The 20,291-nt window shown below is 42.8% G+C and overlaps 1 protein-coding gene across 1 annotated transcript in view; it reads right to left on the reverse strand.

The window, feature by feature from the left end:
* Positions 1-4,782: 4,782 nt before the first annotated feature.
* MEIOB (meiosis specific with OB-fold) overlaps positions 4,783-20,291 on the reverse strand; it is a 31,677-nt gene continuing 16,168 nt past the window's right edge. The window contains exons 7-11 of the mRNA XM_032268130.1: positions 17,387-17,488; positions 13,970-14,123; positions 10,948-11,131; positions 8,006-8,092; positions 4,783-5,177 (exon numbers count right to left, since the gene is read on the reverse strand). Of these exons, the coding sequence (XP_032124021.1) occupies positions 5,079-5,177; positions 8,006-8,092; positions 10,948-11,131; positions 13,970-14,123; positions 17,387-17,488 (626 nt within the window). The 3' untranslated portion in view covers positions 4,783-5,078. The remainder of the gene's footprint in view (positions 5,178-8,005; positions 8,093-10,947; positions 11,132-13,969; positions 14,124-17,386; positions 17,489-20,291) is intronic.

A 20,291-nucleotide genomic window follows, 5' to 3' on the forward strand; every position in this document is an offset into this window, starting at 1 on the left:
ATTTTCTTAATTTGTTTTTTTTAAACGTAGTTTCATTCTTGTTGCCCAGGCTGGAGTGGGCATGATCTTGGCTCACTATAACCTCTGCCTCCTGGGTCCAAATCATTCTCCTGCCTCAGCCTCCCAAGTAGCTGGGATTTTGGTCATGTGTCGCCTCACCCGGCAAATTTTGTATTTTTAGTGGAGATGGAGTTTCACCATGTTGGTCAGCTTGGTCTCAAACTCCTGACCTCAGGTGATCCACCCGCCTCAGCCTCCCAAAGTGCTGGGATTTCAGGCATGAGCCACAGTGCCTGACTGTACCATGCAATTTTCTAACTTGCTTATTCCACTGTACGTTGTTACCATCTTTTTCCTTGTTAGCTGACACATTTCTGTAGTATGATTTTGATGGACTGCATGATTCGAAAGACAGGCCTCTATTTTTGGACCTTGAGATTGTCTTTTTTTTCTTTTTTTGTTCTTAGGTAATGCTGCTAAAGAGATTGTCTCTAATGATTTGCTAGTATCAGCACATGAGCTGTTACTTCCTTTGGCTAGGTTCCCAATAAGTGGAAGAGTTGGATCAAAGGGTGTGCCCATACTGAAAGTGTATTATTAGTCTAGCTAGCAGGTACAAGGTTCAGCTGAGATAGATCTACCAAGTTGACAGACTATTAAAGCCAAAGGTATAAAGTAGGAGCACTGTTCACATGCAGCCCTGATGGGTGGCACAAGCCAGTACCGAGTACGGTGCCCCTAGGGTCAGTGTTCACCACAGTGGTAGAACAAGCTTTGTCACAAACATCAACATCAGCATTGCAGGTGCAGGCACACAAAACCCTTAGATACAAGAATCAAAAACAGAGACACCAAGTCCAACAATTCTTGATGTTGCTAAAATCATAATCCCAGCATTCAAAAGATACATTTTTCCACTTCTTATTTTGAATACATTTAAACCTGTGAAAAAGCTGAAAGACTAATACAGTGAACTCCATATACCCTTTAATAGGTTCAACAATTATTAACTATGTCCTCTGGTCCTGTGTCTCTCCCTCCCCCCACATGTGTGTATATATACACATGCACCTCTTTCTCTCTCTCTCTACACACACACACACACACACACACACACACACACACACAGCCTTATTTTGGAAGTGTGTTGGGATGGTAACTGCAGAAACACTGCCCTTTCAGCACAGATCTCCTAAGAATCAGGATATTCGCCTACATAGATATGAGACTGGCCAGGTGCGGTGGCTCACGCCTGTAATCCCAGCACTTTGGGAGGCCGAGGCGGATGAATCATGAGGTCAGGAGCTCAAGACCAGCCTGGCCAAGATGGTGAAACCCAGTATCTACTAAAAATATAAAAATTAGCCGGGCGTGATGGTGGGCGCCTGTAGTCCCAGCTACTCCGGAGGCTAAGGCAGAGAACTGCTCGAACCCGGGAGGCAGAGGTTCCAGTGAGCCAAAATCATGCCACTGCATTCCAGCCTGGGTGACAGAGCGAGACTCTGTCAGAAAAAAAAGAGACCCTTATCACACTTAAGAAAATTCCAGCCAGGCGTGATGGTTCATGCCTGTAATCCCAGCACTTTGGGAGGCTGAGGCGGGTGGATCATCTGAGGTTGGGAGTTTGACCAACAAGGAGAAACCCCATCTCTACTAAAAAAAAAAAAAAGATTAGCAGGGCATGGTGGCACATGCCTGTAAATCCTAGCTACTCGGGAGGCTGAGGCAGGAGAATCACTTGAACCCGGGAGGCAGAGGTTGCAGTAAGCCAAGATTCCACCACTGCACTCCAGCCTGGGCAACAAGAGTGAAATTCCATCTAAAAAAAAAATAATAATTCCACAATATATTAGTCTGCACAGACTATATGGCTTGACATCTGTTCTGTTGTGTTTTTAAAACGTTTATTGGGCTTTTATGAAAAATGAGTATTACACACCTGCTTAATATATTATGAACATATTTTCAGGTCAGTGAATATAGGTATACATAACCCTTTTTAATGGTGTATCTTGGATCATGTACCCCAGAAGCACATTCTTGCTCCCATGATTTGCTGAGGGAGAGCTCTCAGGAGAAGCGCAGTGAAGCAGAAAGGGCAGTGAGCAAACTCCAAGGAAGAAAGTGGTCTCCGAGCTGGACACCAGCTTTGGTCAGCCGGTGAACCCAAAGGGAAGCTCTGGAGCAAGGAGTGTGTTGGCACCGGAATATGCTTTCCCTGCCTCTTCCATAGCCGCGTCAGGTAATTTTCTGACCCTCATAGAAGCTGAGGGACTTCAGCAAGTGAAGAGTTCTAGGTGGGGCATCCCTTATAGGTTGCACAGGTTTCAGATGCTCTGCTATTAGAAACAATGTGGCCAGGCGCGGTGACTCACACCTGTAATCCCAGCACTCTGGGAGGCCAAGGTGTGTGGATCACAAGGTCAGAAGTTTGAGACCAGCCTGGCCAATATGGTGAAACCCCATCTCTACTAAAAATACAAAAGTTAGCCAGGCATAGTGGTGGGCGCCTGTAGTCCCAGCTAGTCAGGAGGCTGAGGCAGAATTGCTTGAACCCAGGAGGCAGAGGTTACAGTGAGCCGAGATCACACCATTTCAGTCCAGCCTGGGTAACAGAATGAGACTCCATTTCAAAAAAAAATAAAGAAAAAAGGAAATGATGCAAGGAGCATCTTCCATATACTCTACATCAAAGGTCCCCAACCTCCAGGTCACCGACCACCACCAGCCTGTGGCCTGTTAGGAACCGGGCCGCAAAGCAGAAGGCAAGCGAGTATTACTGCCTGAGCTCTGCCTCCTGTAAGATCAGTGATGGCATTAGATTCTCATAGAAGCGTGAACCCTATTGTAAATTATGCAGGTGAGGGACCTACGTTGCGCATTCCTTATGAGAATCTCATGCCTGGATCTGAGGTGGAACATTTCCATCCTGAAACCATCGCCCCCCTCTCCTCAATCTGTGGAAATACTGCTTTCCACAAAACCAGTCCTAGGTGCCGCAAAGGTTGGGGCCACTGCTCTACATGACTGGCACTTGTTTGTTTCCTTAGGGAAGTCTTAGAAGTGAAACCAATGAAATGGTTTGCACTTTGAAATTTTGACAGTTTTTGCCAAATTGCAGAGGAAAAAAATACCATGTTGCATTTGACAAGAGTGTTTAGGAACACCTTCACTCGGACACTCTAGCCAATGCTGGGTATCATGGCTATAGTCATTTTAATTTGCTTTTCTTTCATAGGAAAGCTGACATATATATGTTTATATTCATTTTTTTTTTAACAAGACTACTTGGCACATCTTTGGTGTAACTGTTGGTACAGTATCTTTGGTTTCAAGATAGTTTTATATTACCTTTCAACACATTTAATTCAAATATGCTAAAACCTTCATTTAATTATTTTACTTTTTCTTAAAAATATAAGTGTAATTACATAGTAGGAAAAATATTCAAGTTATAAAAGCAGAATAGCTGTGCTCAGTCATGTGCACCTGTAATCCCAGCTCTTTGGGAGGCTAAGACGGGAGGATCACTTGAGCCCAGGTGTTTGAGACCGTACTGGACAATATAGTGAGACCTCGTCTCAGAAAACAAAAAAGCAGAATTCATACAACAAAAATATTAGTAAATATGAGGGCCAATAAAATTGCTGAACTTAGGCTGAGTACAGTGGCTCATGCCTGTAATCCCAACAATTTGGGAGCCTAAGGCAGGTGGATCACTTGAGCCCAGGAACTGAAGACCATCCTGGGCAAAATGGCAAGATCCCTGTCTCTACAAATTTTTGAACAATTAACCTAAAATTAGGTGGCATCTCCTAAGCTCCTAGACACAGGGCTCAATGGAGGTGGCACCATAGGCACTGTTGCTGAACCAACAGTGGGAGCCAAGCCAGTGCCAGCCTTGGCATCCTTACTTCTCTCCTCTCCTGCCTGGCCCTCCACGGCTCTTCGTCCTTCCTTCTCTGTCCACCCTCCCCATTCACCTTGCTTCACAACCCCCAACTTCTCCCCAAGGGAGGATGGAAGGCCTGTTCTGCACAACTAGGTCAAGTTGTTCATTACCTTGTTTGTTACCACAATTTGGATACTTAGGGGGTGAACCTGCATCCTTCCTCTGTGGCTGCACGTGGTAAATAAGCCAGATAAAGTATTACTGACAAGATAGTCTATGTCCCAACACCAGCCTTAGGAAACAGCTTCATATACTCACTTTTTCCTCTTCCTCAATCCTGTGGTGGATGATGCGTAGCCTTCTAAAGTACCAGGCCAAACCTCCCAGGCTGTGGGTCTACACTGACCTTAGCAGTGGGTCTTCACAATCTGGAGTCAGTGCCCTGAAGCAAGTGACTGTCACTGGCGTGGAGCTGAGCAGTCTACTTTGTGGCTGCTGCAAAGAAAATGGGAGATAAAATGGCAGCTGTCGTCCTCACGTCCTGAGTAGGTCCCCCTCAGAGTTCTGAGACTTGGGCACGCTCATGAAACTTCTGAAGCTGGTCTCCTCCCAGTTGATTCAGACTCAGTCATGTCAGCCCTGAGCCAGCAAGCCTCCACAAGCACTGGGCAATCCAGTGTGTCACCAGAGAAGACCAGGGGCTAGAAAAGCTCCAGGTGCTCAAAGCAGTTGCACAGAATTGCCCATAACTTTGGCTTTTCCCACCTGGCGCCGAGAGCCCCTTTGCCCTCACTCTGTCAGCCACTACCCAGCTCTCAGAAGTTCATCTTTAGAGGTCCTACTCTTTTTCCAGGGAACCAAGACAAAGAATAAACTGGCTTAAGAAAATAAATAATTCAAAACTGTAGAAGACTAAATGTTTATTAATTCATGTAAACATTTTGCAACTTGGGAGGAGACAAGGCAAAGCCAGTAGGAGGCCTTCTAGGAAAGGGGGTCAGATGAGAGAGGCCTTCAGACTCGCCCCAGACCAGCTCCACCATAACAGTTTCTAGAAACGGGTTAGTCACATGTAAACAAAACATAATTTTCCCCATAATTTTCAAATTATTATTCTATTTTAAAGGGAGGTAAAACTCCTATACTTTTCCAGAGTTTAAAATGATAGACTATTTTAAACATGTTTTTATCCAGACAAGTTTCTGCTCGCCTCAGTGGGATCTGCAAGCTTGCATGATAGTACATTAATTTTCAATCCACTCCTTGCTCTGTGCGATACAACAAACTGCAGGGAGAAACAGAAAGAGACAAAAGTTTTAAAAATCCCCTTGTATATAAAGGTGAAAATCAATGATCACAAACAGAGAATTGCAATGAAAGTTTTGTTTAGAGATACTAATATAAACTTCCATTGAAGTTTTAAGATGACGGGAAGAGTCCTGGTCTCACAGTATGGTTGATAATTTACAGGTCTGGCTTCCGACTGATTTGGTAAAAATTTATGTCACTTTTCATGCTATTTCTCTCATATAGGAAAATTGGGATTAAAAATCTAATGCAGGGCTGGGCGTGGTGGCTCACGCCTATAATCCCAGCACTTCGGGAGGCCAAGGCAGGCGGATCACTTGAGGCCAGAAGTTCAAGACCGGCCTGGCCAACAAAGTGAAACCCTGTCTCTACTAAAAATATAAAAATTAGACAGGCGTGGTGGTGCACAACTGTGGTCCCAGCTACTCAAGGGCTGAGGCAGGAGGATTCTTTGAGCCTGGGGAAGTTGAGACTGCAGTGAGCTGGGATCACATCACACACTCCAGCCTGGGTGACAGAGCAAGTAGAGCGACTCTGTCTCAAAAAATAAATAAATAAAGTCAAACATAGGAAAAAGGGCTTAATGTGTATTCAAACTACCAACTGTGATAGACTTCAAACTGTAGCAGGGACTCAATCTGTGAGATTACAGGAATATGATAATATAACTTACTAATAGTCTCGTTTTTTACAATTTATACAGCACTTTAACCAATATTTTATTTAATATAGAGTGGAAGGACATATCAACCACTTTAATTTCAAGACTGAGGAAAAACGTACCAATGTGATGGAAAATTGTGAAAGACTTTAAATGGGCACTAAGTGGATACCCTTTCAATGGAATGTTGTGGTGGTGGCATTTGGCTGGAACACCTTCAGAGCTGTCTGATTCTACAGGGCTGCACCTCCCATTGCACAGACTGAGCTGTTTTAGAACTAGGTTGTAGAAAGCTGATAGTGGCTGGCATGATCCTGCTCGTGGAATCCCCATGAAGCTTGTCTGAGTGAAGATGCATTGGCTCTGCCCTGTAGAAGAGTCCAGTGGTGCATCTACAAGCAAACCCATTCAGCATTTTGCATTGCCTGCCTATGTATCTATCCTTCCAATTCCCCTTTGAATCTTTTCTCCCCCTACATGTTACTGATTCCTTCATTAATTAATGAGTTAAATCTTCAACATGTGTTATAGTATTTTTATATGAGTCAGGGTTTCTGGATTTTGGTTTTGGGTTTTACGTCTCTTTATTTGTAAAATACTGTGTTACCTAACACACCAAGCAGCTTGTCTGTAATTGTTAGTATTTGTGAAAGCCACCGGGAACATCTATTAAACACATTCTCTGGGAAAGTCCAGTATCCTTTGACTTGAGGGTCATTCATTGTTGTATTGAATCAAATTTAAAATCAAAACTCTTAAAGTTCCCATGAGCTTAAATTGATCAGATTCATTAACAAGTGGTGCCTCCTATCTAGAGGGAAAGCATACAGAGTTGGTCAAGGACTTGAGCTTGCTCTGACTTGTGACAGTCTCTAAGGCTCCATGCTAACCGTTGAAGTGATGCAGCATCTTACTGCAACTTTTATTCCTTTGGCTGGTAATGAAGAGGCCTCAAGCCGAGGTCCTAGAAATATTGGTAAGGCCACTGAAGACTCCATGTCCGGAAATTATTCCTATGAGCTGGTGGCCATGGAAAATGGGAAAAGCTGCTTATAAGGCTGAGGTGGAGGACAGGCAGCATTCACAAATGCTCCTGTAGGGTGTCCATGAAATGAAAACTAATTTCATCATAATACTAATTCTCTCATCAGCACACGATGTTTTCTAGAGGCTCCATCATACCATTAGTCTGACACAATTGGAATGTGTGCTCTAGAATATTTAAAAAATTTTTCAGTATTAAGTTCCAATACAGCAAATATCAGTAGATATAACCCACACAAACAGGAGCACACTGACTTATGGGAGACTACAAGAGAAAAGAGTTGAGAAGCATGAAGTCAAACAATAAGGCTGGCTGAGTCCAGTCTCACCTGTGACCCAGAGCAAGTGGCAACACTTCTTGGTTCCACTTTTCTCATCTGCAACAGGGGAGTCTGTCTCACTGCACTTCTCCCCCTCTGACACCTTGAACACTAAGACTCTACGATCTTCCACACTGAAGTATTGTTAGTGCCTTGGGAGGCAGCTGTGGCCTTTCAGAGTTGGAGGATCATGGAATTTTGCAGGTTAGCAAAGTTAATTATCCTTTGCAGGGTCTCACAGGTTGAGGTGTGGTGGGATTAGGATTCAGACCAAATCTGTCTCCCCACCACAACACAAGCACTTACCTGTGCATCTTACACTGCCTCATTAAGTGAAGGGCAGCACCACAGGGTGAGTGGGAGTGGGGACAACCCAGTCTGACCTTTTAGGGTTGGGGGGGACAAGAAGGGGTCTCACTATGTTGCCCACGCTGGCCTCAAACTCCTGCGTTGAGGTGATCCTCCCACCTCAGCCTGCCAAGTAGCTGGGATTACAGGCATGCACTATTGCACCCAGCAGCTCTGATTTTAAAGTCCTTTGCCCTGCTTTGGATTTAACCTTAAAGGATATTTTCTTTGTTGGTCTATTTTCTCAGATGTCTTTGGCAACTCCTTTATATAATATGAAAAAAAACCCTGGCTATTTCCTTTGTTTTTAGGGTAACTGAATCCTTATGCACATCTGGAACTGGGCTTAGAAATCATAAATTCCTGAACTTATCTAAGTTTTTCTTATGGTTTGAATATATAGAATAGTATGGCACTATAAAATGCACTAACTTTTAAATAAATTTTGCTTCTTTCCAAGAGAAATTGCCACTTTAATGCTGTTTTCTGTTCATCTGTCATTGCAAGAAACTCGTTTACCTGGTTAAAAAAAAAGATGAGACAAATATATCTGAAGTTTACACAGACTATTCATTTTGACAATGACGTGAAACAAACTTTCTCATTAGCAATGAAATTTTATTTGCAGTAATTACAGCTCAATCGTTTGTTTTTGTATTTGGTAAGAGGCATTTTTTTTTTTTTTTTTTTTTTGCCTTCTGTGACTCTAGCCAAAGAGGCACTTGTTTCTCATTTTACTTTATGCTCAGTTCCAGATGTGCATAAGGACTCAGCTACCCTAAAAAAAAAAAGGAAATAGCCAGGGGTTTTTTTTTTTTTTTTTCATATTGTTTAAAGGAGTTCCCAAAGACATCAAAGAAAATAGACCAAGAGGCCAGGTGCGGTGACTCACACCTGTAATCCCAGCACTTTGGGAGGCCGAGGCAGGCGGATCATAAGGTCAAGAGATCAAGACCAGGCCGGACGCGGTGGCTCACGCCTATAATCCCAGCACTTTGGGAGGCCGAGGCAGGTGGATCACGAGGTCAAGAGATCGAGACCATCCTGGTCAACATGGTGAAACCCCGTCTCTACTAAAAAAAATACAAAAATTAGCTGGGCATGGTGGTGCATGCCTGTAATCCCAGCTACTCAGGAGGCTGAGGCAGGAGAATTGCCTGAACCCAGGAGGCGGAGGCTGCGGTGAGCCGAGATCGTGCCATTGCACTCCAGCCTGGGTAACACAGCGAAACTCCATCTCAAAAAAAAAAAGAAAGATCAAGACCATCCTGGCCAACATGGTGAAATGCTGTCTCTACTAAAAAATACAAAATTTAGCTGGGCATGGTGGTGCATGCCTGTAGTCCCAGCTACTTGGGAAGCTGAGGCAGAAGAATCGTTTGAACCCAGGAGGTGGAAGTTGCAGTGAGCAGGGATCATGCCACTACACTGCAGCCTGGCAACAGAATGAGACTCCATTTCAAAAAGAAAAAAAAAATAGACCAAGAAAGGTCTATAAAAATCCCAAATTTCTGGGATTACAGGTATGCATACTGTTGCCTGGCTAATTGTCTTGTTTTATTTTTTGTAGAGACAGGGTCTCACTATGTCGCCCAGGGTGATCTTGAACTCCTGGCCTCAAGTGATCCTCCTGTCTCAGCCTCCCAAATTGCTAGGATTACAGGTGTGACCCCTCATGCCCAGCCAAATATATTGTTTTGACAGAGAAGATAAGGCAGGAAAGGCTATATAAACAGAATCTCAAAAGGCGTTCAGGTAGCTCAGCAAGGAAAACTCCTCTCAATAAAGTGGAAACAGAATTTGGTACTAAAGTCTAATGGTAAATTTCATTAGCTAGTTTTAACAATAAAAAACAAGTGCCTATTACCAAATGCACATGCTAATCCCTAAGTAAGGGAGAAAACTTATGGTTGACTTTATGTAACTGGGTAGGTGAAACACAGCCAAATCCTCCCAGAAAAGCCACCTTATGACTCATCAACATTTCCAACTTATTGTTTTACCCCTTGTTACTTGATTATATAAAATGTCATGTTTGGGCTGGGCACGGTGGGTCACACCTGTAATCCCAGCACTTTGGGAGGACAAGGTGGGCAGATCACCTAAAGTCAGGAGTTCGAGACCAGCCTGGCTAACATGGTGAAACCTCATTTCAAAAAAATGAATAAAAATAAATAAATAAAATGTCATGTTTTGTTTCTTGTTGTTGTTTTTTCAGAGTCTCTGTCTCCCACGCTGGAGTGCAGTGGTGTGATCTCGGCTCACTGCTACCTCCACCTCCTGGGTTCACGTATCTCTCTGCCTCAGCCTCCCAAGTAGCTGGGATTATAGGTGCCCACCACCATGCCTGTCTAATTTTTGTATTTTATTTTTTATTTTATTTATTTATTTTTTTTGAGACAGAGTTTCACTCTTGTTACCCAGGCTGGAGTGCAATGGCGCGATCTCGGCTCACCGCAACCTCCGTCTCCTGGGTTCAGACAATTCTCCTGCCTCAACCTCCTGAGTAGCTGGGATTACAGGCACACGCCACCATGCCCAGCTAATGTTTTGTATTTTTGGTAGAGACGGGGTTTCACCATGTTGACCAGGATGGTCTCGATCTCTTGACCTCGTGATCCACCCGCCTCGGCCTCCCACAAGCGCTGGGATTACAGGTTTGAGCCACCGCGCCCGGCTTAATTTTTGTATTTTTAGTAGAGACAGCGTTTCACCACCTTGGCCAGGCTGGTCTCAAACTCCTGACCTCAGGTGATCCACCTGCCTTGGCCTCCAAAAGTGCTGGGATTACAGGTGTGCACTGTTGCGCCCGGCCTGTTGTTTTTTGAGACAGAGTCTTACTCTGTCACTCAGGATGGGGTGTAGTGGCGTGATCTTGGCTCGCTGCAACTTCCACATCCTTAGTTCAAGTGATTCTTGTGCCCCAGCCTCCTGAGTAGCTGGGATTACAAGTGTGCATCACCATGCCCGGCCAGTTTTTGTATTTTTAGTAGAAACAGGGTTTCGCCACATTGGCCAGGCTGGTCTCAAACTCCTGACCTCACGTGATCCACCCTCCTTGGCCTCCCAAAGTGCTGGGTGTTTTATAGGCATGAGCCACTGCGCCCAGCCCTAAACCATCATGTTTATTTCTCCATTTAGCCTAGTGGCCTCAGTCATTATCATAACAGTAAATATTAGCTAGGATTTTAACATAAAATATGTAACATTTGTTCATTAAAGCAATGTGTGCTTAAAGCAAGATGATTTTTTTCCCAGACCGGTTTATTAGTGAATTAATTTCTATCAAATGTTTGACAAAACAACCTATATTTTTTGGGAAAAAGCATTCACTTTGGAAATACTCTAAACATTTCTTCCTTTTTGCTATTTACCGTGCAGCCCAAAGTCTCCTCAGCAACATTTCCTGTGAGACTACAGGAATGAAGGGTACCTGTGTGATCAGTCAGATCGATCAGCATTTCAAAACTGACAAAGACAGATTTAAAGTCCAAGGAGTTTTTGTTGCAAGTTGTGCACATGTTAGATGCTTCATTTACAATATAACCACAGCTGGAACTGAAAAGAAACAGATGATGATAAAATGTGATGGCTCTAAGTGACAAATTTCATCTTTAGCAGAAAAAGAATTATCACTAAAAATTCTAAGTCAGTGTGTGGAAAACGTACTGAGTGTTCAGTGCTGTGTAGAGTACAACACAGTCACAAAAAACAGTAAAACACACTTTCTACACAGCGATTCTCAGGATTCATCTAAAACTTCGTACACCAGTCCTCTCTCTGCCCTCCCTTCTTCCCTCCCTCTGCCAGTTCCGCCAAGCCCTCAAGGTCCAGCCCAGCCTTATTTCCCTGCTGGAGCCCTCCCTTCCTCCATCCCAGCCGGCACTGTTCCCTCCTGGAACAGCAGCCGAGCGCACGCCTCTGGAATGACTCGTGCTGTTGCATCAGCTCCTTATTTTCTTCTCACTGATTGGGACTTTGAGGGCAGGAACTGTGTCTTGTGCCTGGAAAGCACGAATTCAACAGCTGCTCACTGAATGGTCCTGTACAGGGTCTTCTCTACAAATACAGAAAGCCCTGCAAAGCTAACCAGGTGGCACCCAGATGCTACTAACACTGCTGGTGATATACTTTCCTCTCTTTCAGTGGTTTATGCTATTCAGTAGTTCTGGAGCAAGCCTGACTTCAGCAATTTTGAATAGGGAGCCTAATTCAAGTTTCTCAAATAGACGAAATGAACTAAAGATAGTGGTTTCTTGTCTGGCCACAGATCACTTGGTTTAGCGAATTTTAGATGCTTTTCCTCAGATAATAATAAATGTACAGGGAAAATTTTTTTTAATTTTTGAAAACTATTTTTCAAAAAATGAACACAAGACCCTATAAAGCACGTTACACATTAGTTTTTTCAACTTTAATACCACATCATAAAATGTTTTAAAAATTCAGAGGTCAGGCCGGACGCGGTGGCTCAAGCCTGTAATCCCAGCACTTTGGGAGGCCGAGGCGGGTGGATCACGAGGTCAAGAGATCGAGACCATCCTGGTCAACATGGTGAAACCCCGTCTCTACTAAAAAAATTCAAAAAATTAGCTGGGCATGGTGGCGCGTGCCTGTAATCCCAGCTACTAAGGAGGCTGAGGCAGGAGAATTGCCTGAACCCGGGAGGCGGAGGTTGCGGTGAGCCGAGATCGCGCCATTGCACTCCAGCCTGGGTAATAAGAGTGAAACTCTGTCTCAAAAAAAAAAAAAAAAAAAAAAAATTCAGAGGTCAGTATCTTGACTGTGGCTATAGCTACACAAACCTACAAGTGTGATAAAACTAATTAGAACACACACGACTGCATGTGAACCTGGAGGAATTTGAATAAGACCAGTGGACTGAATGGTGTCAATATTCTAGCTGTGGCATGGTACTATCACTTGCAAAATGGTATCGCTGGGGGAAATGAGACAAAGGGCACAAAGGATCTCTCTTTTTTTCTTTTTCTTTAGAATGGAGTCTTGCTTTGTCGCCAGGCTGGAGTGCAATGGTGTGATCCCAGCTCAATGCAATCTCCGCCTCCCAGGTTCAAGCGATTTTTCTGCCTCAGCCTCCCAAACAGCTGGGACTACAGGCACCCACCACCACACTCAGCTAATTGTTGTATGTTTAGTAGAGATGGGGTGTCACCATATTGGCCAGGCTGGCCTCGATCTCTTGACCTTGTGATCCGCCTGCCTCGACCTTCCAAAGTGCTGAGATTGCAGGCATAAGCCACCACGCCCAGCCAGGATCTCTCTTTTACCTCCATGTGAATCTAGGATTACCTGAACTAAAATTTGAATTATAAAAATCCATAGGGAGACTTTCCTAATAATATTAAGCATTTTTTGCCAAGCGTCTTTTAGTTAAGAGTATTAAATCTACTGGAGTTTACTTTCTTTTTTTTTCTTTTTTGAGACAGTTTAGCTCTTGTTGCCCAGACTGGGGTGCAATGGCGCAATCCTGGCTCACTGCAACTTCCGTTTTCCGGTTTCAAGCAATTCTCCTGCCTCAGCCTCTCCAGCAGCTGGGACTACAGGCACACACCACCACACCTGGCTAATTTTTTGTATTTTTTTTTTGTTTTTTTTTTTTTTGAGACGGAGTTTTGCTGTCGTTACCCAGGCTGGAGTGCAATGGTGCGATCTCGGCTCACCGCAACCACCGCCTCCTGGGTTCAGGCAATTCTCCTGCCTCAGCCTCCTGAGTAGCTGGGATTACAGGCACACGCCACCATGCCCAGCTAATGTTTTGTATTTTTAGTAGAGACGGGGTTTCACCATGTTGACCAGGATGGTCTCGATCTCTTGACCTCGTGATCCACCCGCCTCGGCCTCCCAAAGTGCTGGGATTACAGGCTTGAGCCACCGCGCCCAGCCCTAATTTTTTGTATTTTCAGTAGAGACAGGGTTTCACCGCGTTGCCCAGGCTGGTTGCGAAATCCTGAGCTCAGGCAATCTGCCCATCTCAGCTTCCCAAAGTGCTGGGATTACAGGTGTGAGCCATGGTGCCCAACAGAAAATAATTTTTTTAAAATGCTGTCACTACATTGCTATAGGGCATAGCAACTAAAATAGTTTTCTGCCAAATCACTAGACAAATTTGTCTTCCTAGTTAAAAGTTTCTCACAATATTATATCTTTTTTGTTAGAATTGCAGAAATACAGATACTTTATTTTAAAAGGCAATTATAATATTTTAATCTAGTTTTCTATGGAAACTTTTCAGTATGGTTTATCTGATTATAGATTTATCTCAAATGCATAACCCCTGTTATGTCAACAAACAGCTTTAACTTTTAGAGAGCTTAAAATTTGTTAACAATAATTATTTCTTACAAAAATGAATGTTAAAATAACGTGGATCCTTACCATCTATTTCGAACCACTTTTGCAGTTACATCATCAATGTTCAGTGTAGAAATGTAGGCATAAAGGATGCCGTAGAAAGGATCAGCTTTTCCTTCATTCTTCAAAGCTTTTACCTTTAATTGTTCAACTGTATAGACATCAACTATTGTACTTACTAAAAATAAAAAGAAGTATTAAAGTTCTGTATATATTCTAAGAATGTAAAGGATTATATCCAAATGGAAAGCTATTAAGTTAAATGAGAGCATGCAGTAGCTTAAGTAACAGAAAAATTACTATGTTGGCAATATAAAAACGGATTATGTAAACGGACGTAAAAGCAAAAAATAAGCAAAAAAAGGGAAATGAAATTAGTCTTCATTAAAATGAAGAATTTCTGGTCATCAAAAGACACCATTAAAAAAGTGAAAAGGCAAGCCACAGACTGGGAGATGCTAGCAGTCTACAATGACACAAAGGACTCATCCAGAGTTATCTATAAATAATTCTTAAAAATCAATTAGAAAAAACAGGGACTCAATTTTTTAAATGGGGAAGAGACTTTTAAAAGTACATCACAAAAAAAGTTATCAAAATGGCCAATACACATACTGGCCTCATTAATCCATCAGGAAAATGCAAATTAAACAAGAGTAGAATTACACTAAACACCTAACATTTAAAAGACTAATAACACAAACATTGGTGAGGATGTGAAGCAATAACAAAAAGAAACTACAAAACTAAAAACAATAACCTATTATTCATTTTTATTTTTCTTTATCTTAGAAGAATCTTCCAAGAACAAATATTACTTGGGTAAGAAAACTTTTATCAGAAGTTATCTGGTTCCTTCAGCACTTCGATTGGTTTCTTTTCTTTTGTTGATGTCTAGTACATGAAATTTAATTTTCTTCAATAAACAGATGGTGACATGTATCTATTTATCTATAATATTTTTGTCTTTATCCTTCTATTATTGTATATGCACAAAAAGATAGATTACAATATATTAACCAAATAACTGTTTATTTGGGACTGTTTGTTGCATTCTGCATTGTTTCTTTTTTTTTAGACAGTCTCATTCTGTTGCCCAGGCTGGAGTGCAATGGCACAATTTTGGCTCACTGCAACCTCCACCCACCAGGTTCAAGCAATTCTCCTGCCTCAGCCTCCAGAGTAGCTGGGACTACAGGTGCCTGCCACCACACCTGGCTCATTTTTTGTATTTTTAGTAGACAGGGTTTCACCATGTTAGCCAGGCTAGTCTCAAATTCCTGACCTCAAGTGATCCATCCACTCAGTCTCCCAAAGTGCTGGGATTATAGGCATGAGCCACCATGTTCTGCCAAGCATTCCGTACTTTGTTTCTTTTTTTTTTTTGAGATAGGGTTTCACTATGTTGGTCAGGCTGGTCACGAACTCCTGACCTCAGGCAATCCTCCCGCCTCAGCGTCCCATCTCCCAAAGTGCTGGGATTACAGGCATCAGCCACTGCACCCGGCCTGTTTCTTTTATTTTTTCTTTGAGATGGAGTCTCGCTCTGTCACCCAGGCTGGAGTGCAGTAGCATGATCTCGGCTCACTGCAACCTCTGCCTCCCAGGTTCAAGAGATTCTCCTGCCTTAGCCTCCCTAGTAGCTGGAACTACAGGCATATCCCATGATGCCCAGCTAATTTTAGGAGAGATAGGGTATAGCCACGTTGTCCAGGCTGGTCTTATGAACTCCTGGGCTCAAATGATCCACCCACCTCAGCCTTCCAAAGTGCTGGGATTATAGGCCTGAGTTACTGCACTCAGCCTACTTTTAAAATTCTGAGCATTTTAATTTTTAATAAAATATAAAAGTTCTAAAGAAAACATGATTATAGTTTTACTCTAAAATATGTAATCAATTTCTACATCTGAGGTTTTCATGGGAGTAATGAGCATTTTAAAAGATAAAAAAGGCCAGGCACCGTGGCTCACACCTGTAATCCCAGGACTTTGGGAGGCTGAGGCAAGCAAATCGCTTGGGCTCAGAAGTTTGAGACCAGCCTGAGCAACCTGGCGAAACTCAGTTTCTACCAGGAATACAAAAAGTTAGTACAGCACAGTGGTGTGCCCCTGTCATCCCCAGTACTCCAGAGGCTGAGGTGGGAGGATCACTTGAGCCCAGGAGTTTGAAGCTGCAGTAAGATGCCATTGCATCACTGTACTCCAGCCTGGGCAATAGAGTGAGACCCCATCTCAAAAAAAAAAAAAAAAAGATAAAACAATTTTTATTTTTATAAATCTGGGTGAATTAAACTATCAAAGTTCCCACAGTAAAATAAAAGAAAAAGGAATGCTTAAAAACTACTTTTGGGCTGTGTGCGGTGGCTCATGCCTGTAATCCCAGCACTTTGGAAGGCCAAATTGGGTGGATCACCTGAGGTGAGGGGTTTGAGACGAGACTGGCCAACATGGTAAACGCTGTCTCTACTAAAAATAGAAAAATTTGCCCGGTGTGGTGGTGTGCACCTGTAATCCCAGCTATCCAGGAGGCTGAGGCAGGAGAATCACTGGAACCCGGGAGGCAGAGGCTGCAATGAGCCGAGATCGAGCCACTGTACTCCAGCCTGGGTGACAGAGCAAGACTCCATGTCAAAAACAAAAACCAACCAACCAAACAAACAAAAAACTATTTTTGGGCCAGGCGCTGTGGCTCATATCCGTAATCCCAGCACTTTGGGAGGTCAAGGCGGGCAGATCAGCTGAGGTCAAGAGTCAAGACCAGCCTGGCCAACATGGCAAAATCCTGTCTCTACTAAAAATACAAAAATTACAGGCAGGTGCAGTGGCTCATGCCTGTAATTCCAGCACTTTAGGAGGCTGAGGCAGGTGGATCACCTGAGGTCACGAGTTTGAGACCAGCCCAGCCAACATGGTGAAACCCTGTCACTACTAAAACTACAAAAATTAGCCAGGCATGGTGGTGCATACCTGTAATCCCAGCACTTTGGGAGGTTGAGGTGAGCATATCACCTGAGGTCAGGAGTTCAAAACCAGCCTGGCCAACATGGCAAAACCCCATCTCTACTAAAAATACAAAAATTAGCTGGGCATGGTGGTGGGTGCCTGTAACCCCAGCTACTTGGAGGGCTGAGGCAGGAGAATCACTTGAACCTGGGAGGCAGAGGTTGCAGTGAGCCGAGATTGTGCCACTGCACTCCAGCTTGGGCAACAGAGGGAGACTCTGTCTCAAAAAAAAAGAAAAGAAAAGAAAAGAAAAGAAAAGAAAAGAAAAGAAAAGAAAAGAAAAGAAAAGATGCCTACTATTTTAAACTACCTTTTGAAAAGCTGAAATACAGTAGTTACAGAAAATGAATGTAGTATCTTGTACCATGTCAAACAAATCTTTACAGGACCAATTTCAGTCTTAAAAAAAAAAAGCAATATACTTAAAGGGTCACTTACAATTTATGGATTCTTTGAAATAACTGTCAATTTCATCATCCAGAACATTTGTTTCTTTATTTTCTCTTATAAAATTCAGTAGAATGTTAGCTTCTGGTGTATCTTAAATTGAAAATGCATAATAAGTAAAAAGCAAACTGATTATCTTATTTATTTATTTATTTTTAAGACAAGGTTTCACCATGTTGGTCAGGCTGGTCTTGAACTCCTGACTTCAGGTGATCCACCCACCTTGGCTTCCAAAGTGCTTGGATTACCAACAATGTAGTGTAGAATTCTGTTAACATGGAGACGATGTACACCACGTTACATCAACCACATAGGTTAGTGAAAGAGCAGCTTACTAATCTATGTGGTTGAATACCCTTTTAATTAAAAAAAATCTACAATATAAATACAAAATTATTTGGAAGAATATATATAAAAAATGATTCTTGGCCGGGCATGGTGGCTCACGCCTGTAATCCAAGCACTTTGGAGGCCAAGGTGGGTAGATCACCTGAGGTCGGGAGTTCAAGACCAGCCTGACCAACATGGTGAAACCCCGTCTTTACCTAAAAAAAAAAAAAAAAAGAAAAGTAAAGTAAAAAATGATTCTTTCTAGACAGTGGGATTGTAGCTGATCTTTGTTTTCCTTGTTTATGTTTTTATATATTTTTTCTGAATTTTATATGTATTTCTTTCTTCAGAAAAAAATATTTCAAAAGGCAATTGAAATACATAAAATAGGCTATACAAACACCCTTACTCCTCACATTGGGACACAAGTGTGCTCAAGAGTTGGAGGTGCTGTGCCAGAAGGCAGGAATGTGAGTTTGGAAATAACTCAGGCATGATGTCCTTGGACCCCAGGTCCCCAGCCTCCGGCATGTGAATGTTAAGTACCCCAGACCACCTTTAATATTCTACAACAATGTCTGTACTTTCCTATCTCCCCCAGGAAGATTGGGCATTTCTTCCTCCTTGCTCCCGGAATACAAGTCTCATTATACCTGTTTTTTCTCAGAACTAGGTTGCCAAATTGTCACCAGCAGGTTGTATCCCACATGATGACTACCCTTACATCCTTCTGACCAGCACTCAACTCCTTCCTTGTTCCAGAAATTTATATTGTCTCAATACTTGGCAAGTAAAAGGCATTATAAAATATTTATAAATTCATGCGTGAATGAATGAATGTAGAACTCTGTTAACATGGAGAGATGTGCATCATGAATTACTGTACTTCATATCAGAGCACTTGCTGGGGCAAAGCCACAGAGACCCAACCAACCAGCTTCCCGTGATGGGGGTTGGCAGGGATTGGTTAGTACCACCATGGCAGGTCCTCACTGACAATAGGGTTATTCTGACTGTCAGAGAAAGGCAGGAATTGTGCCCTCCCTATCTGAGAAGTACTCTCAGGGCAGAGAAAGAAACAAGGGAATCTTGACATCCTAGGATAAACACAAGCCATTTACAGCTTCTTAATTTCTATAAGGCAGATGTAACCCAGGATATTAAAAGTAAAGCTAATATAACTATTTATAATAGCAAAGGCATGGAACCCAAATGCCCCTCAATGGTAGACTGGATAAAGAAAATGTGGTACAAATACACACCATGGAAAGCAATGCAGATATAAAAAGGAATAAGATCATGTCCTTTGCAAGGACATGGATGAAGCTAGAAGCCATCATCCTTAGCAAACCAATACAGGAAAAGAAAACCAAACACCACATGTTCTCACTCTTAAGTGGGAGCCAAACAATGAAATAACATGGACACAGGGAAGGAAACAACACACGCTGGGGCTTGTCGGGGGGTCGGGGGCAAGGGGAGGGAGAGCATCAGGACAAATAGCTAATGCATGTGGGGCCTGAAACCTAGATGATGGATCGATCGGTGCAGCAAACCACCATGGCACATGTGTACCTATGTAACAAATCTGCATGTTCTGTACAAGTATCCTAGAACTTAAAGTAAAATTAAAAAAAAAAAAGTAGGCCGGGCGCGGTGGCTCAAGCCTGTAATCCCAGCACTTTGGGAGGCTGAGGCGGGTGGATCACAAGGTCAAGAGATCGAGACCATCCTGGTCAACATGGTGAAACCCCGTCTCTACTAAAAGCTACAAAAAATTAGCTGGGCATGGTGGCGTGTGCCTGTAATCCCAGCTACTCAGGAGGCTGAGGCAGGAGAATTGCCTGAACCCAGGAGGCGGAGGTTGCGGTGAGCCGAGATCGCGCCATTGCACTCCAGCCTGGGTAACAAGAGCGAAACTCCATCTCAAAAAAAAAAAAAAAAAAAAAAAAAGAAAAGTTGATATAAAGTAGCACACAAATTCACGCATCGTTAACGAGTATTTTCCTTTAAATTTGTTTCCTTGATAGAATAAATCCAAGAGATCTAGATCTGCTTTCCAACATGGTGGCTATGAATAATAACAACATATTACATTCTTGAAACGTACTCGGAGAACAGATTTTGAGTGTTCTCACCACAAAAAAATTATAAATATGAGAAGTAGTGCATATGTTAATTAGCTTGATTGAGCCATTCTTCAATGTATACATATTTCAAAACAACTTACTGTATAAAATAAACGGATTCCATTTTTTGTCAATTAAAAAGTTAATAAATTTTAAAAATGTGTCTCCTGGCTGGGCACAGTGGCTCATGCCTGTAATCCCAGCACTTTGGGAGGCTGAGGCAGGTGGATCATGAGGTCAGGAAGTCGAGACCATCCTCGCCAACATGGTAAATACAAAAAATTAGCCAGGCATGGTGGTGTGTGCCTGTAGTCCCAGCTACATGGGAGGCTGAAGCAGGGGAATCACTTAAACCTGGGAGGCAGAGATTGCAGTGAGCCAAGATCATGCCAACTGCACACCAGGCTGGGTGACAGAGCAAGACTCCATCAAAAAAA

Source organism: Sapajus apella, unplaced genomic scaffold, assembly GCF_009761245.1.
Source record: "Sapajus apella isolate SASKATOON/1434 unplaced genomic scaffold, GSC_monkey_1.0 scaffold175, whole genome shotgun sequence".
Taxonomy (NCBI): Eukaryota; Metazoa; Chordata; class Mammalia; order Primates; family Cebidae; genus Sapajus; species Sapajus apella.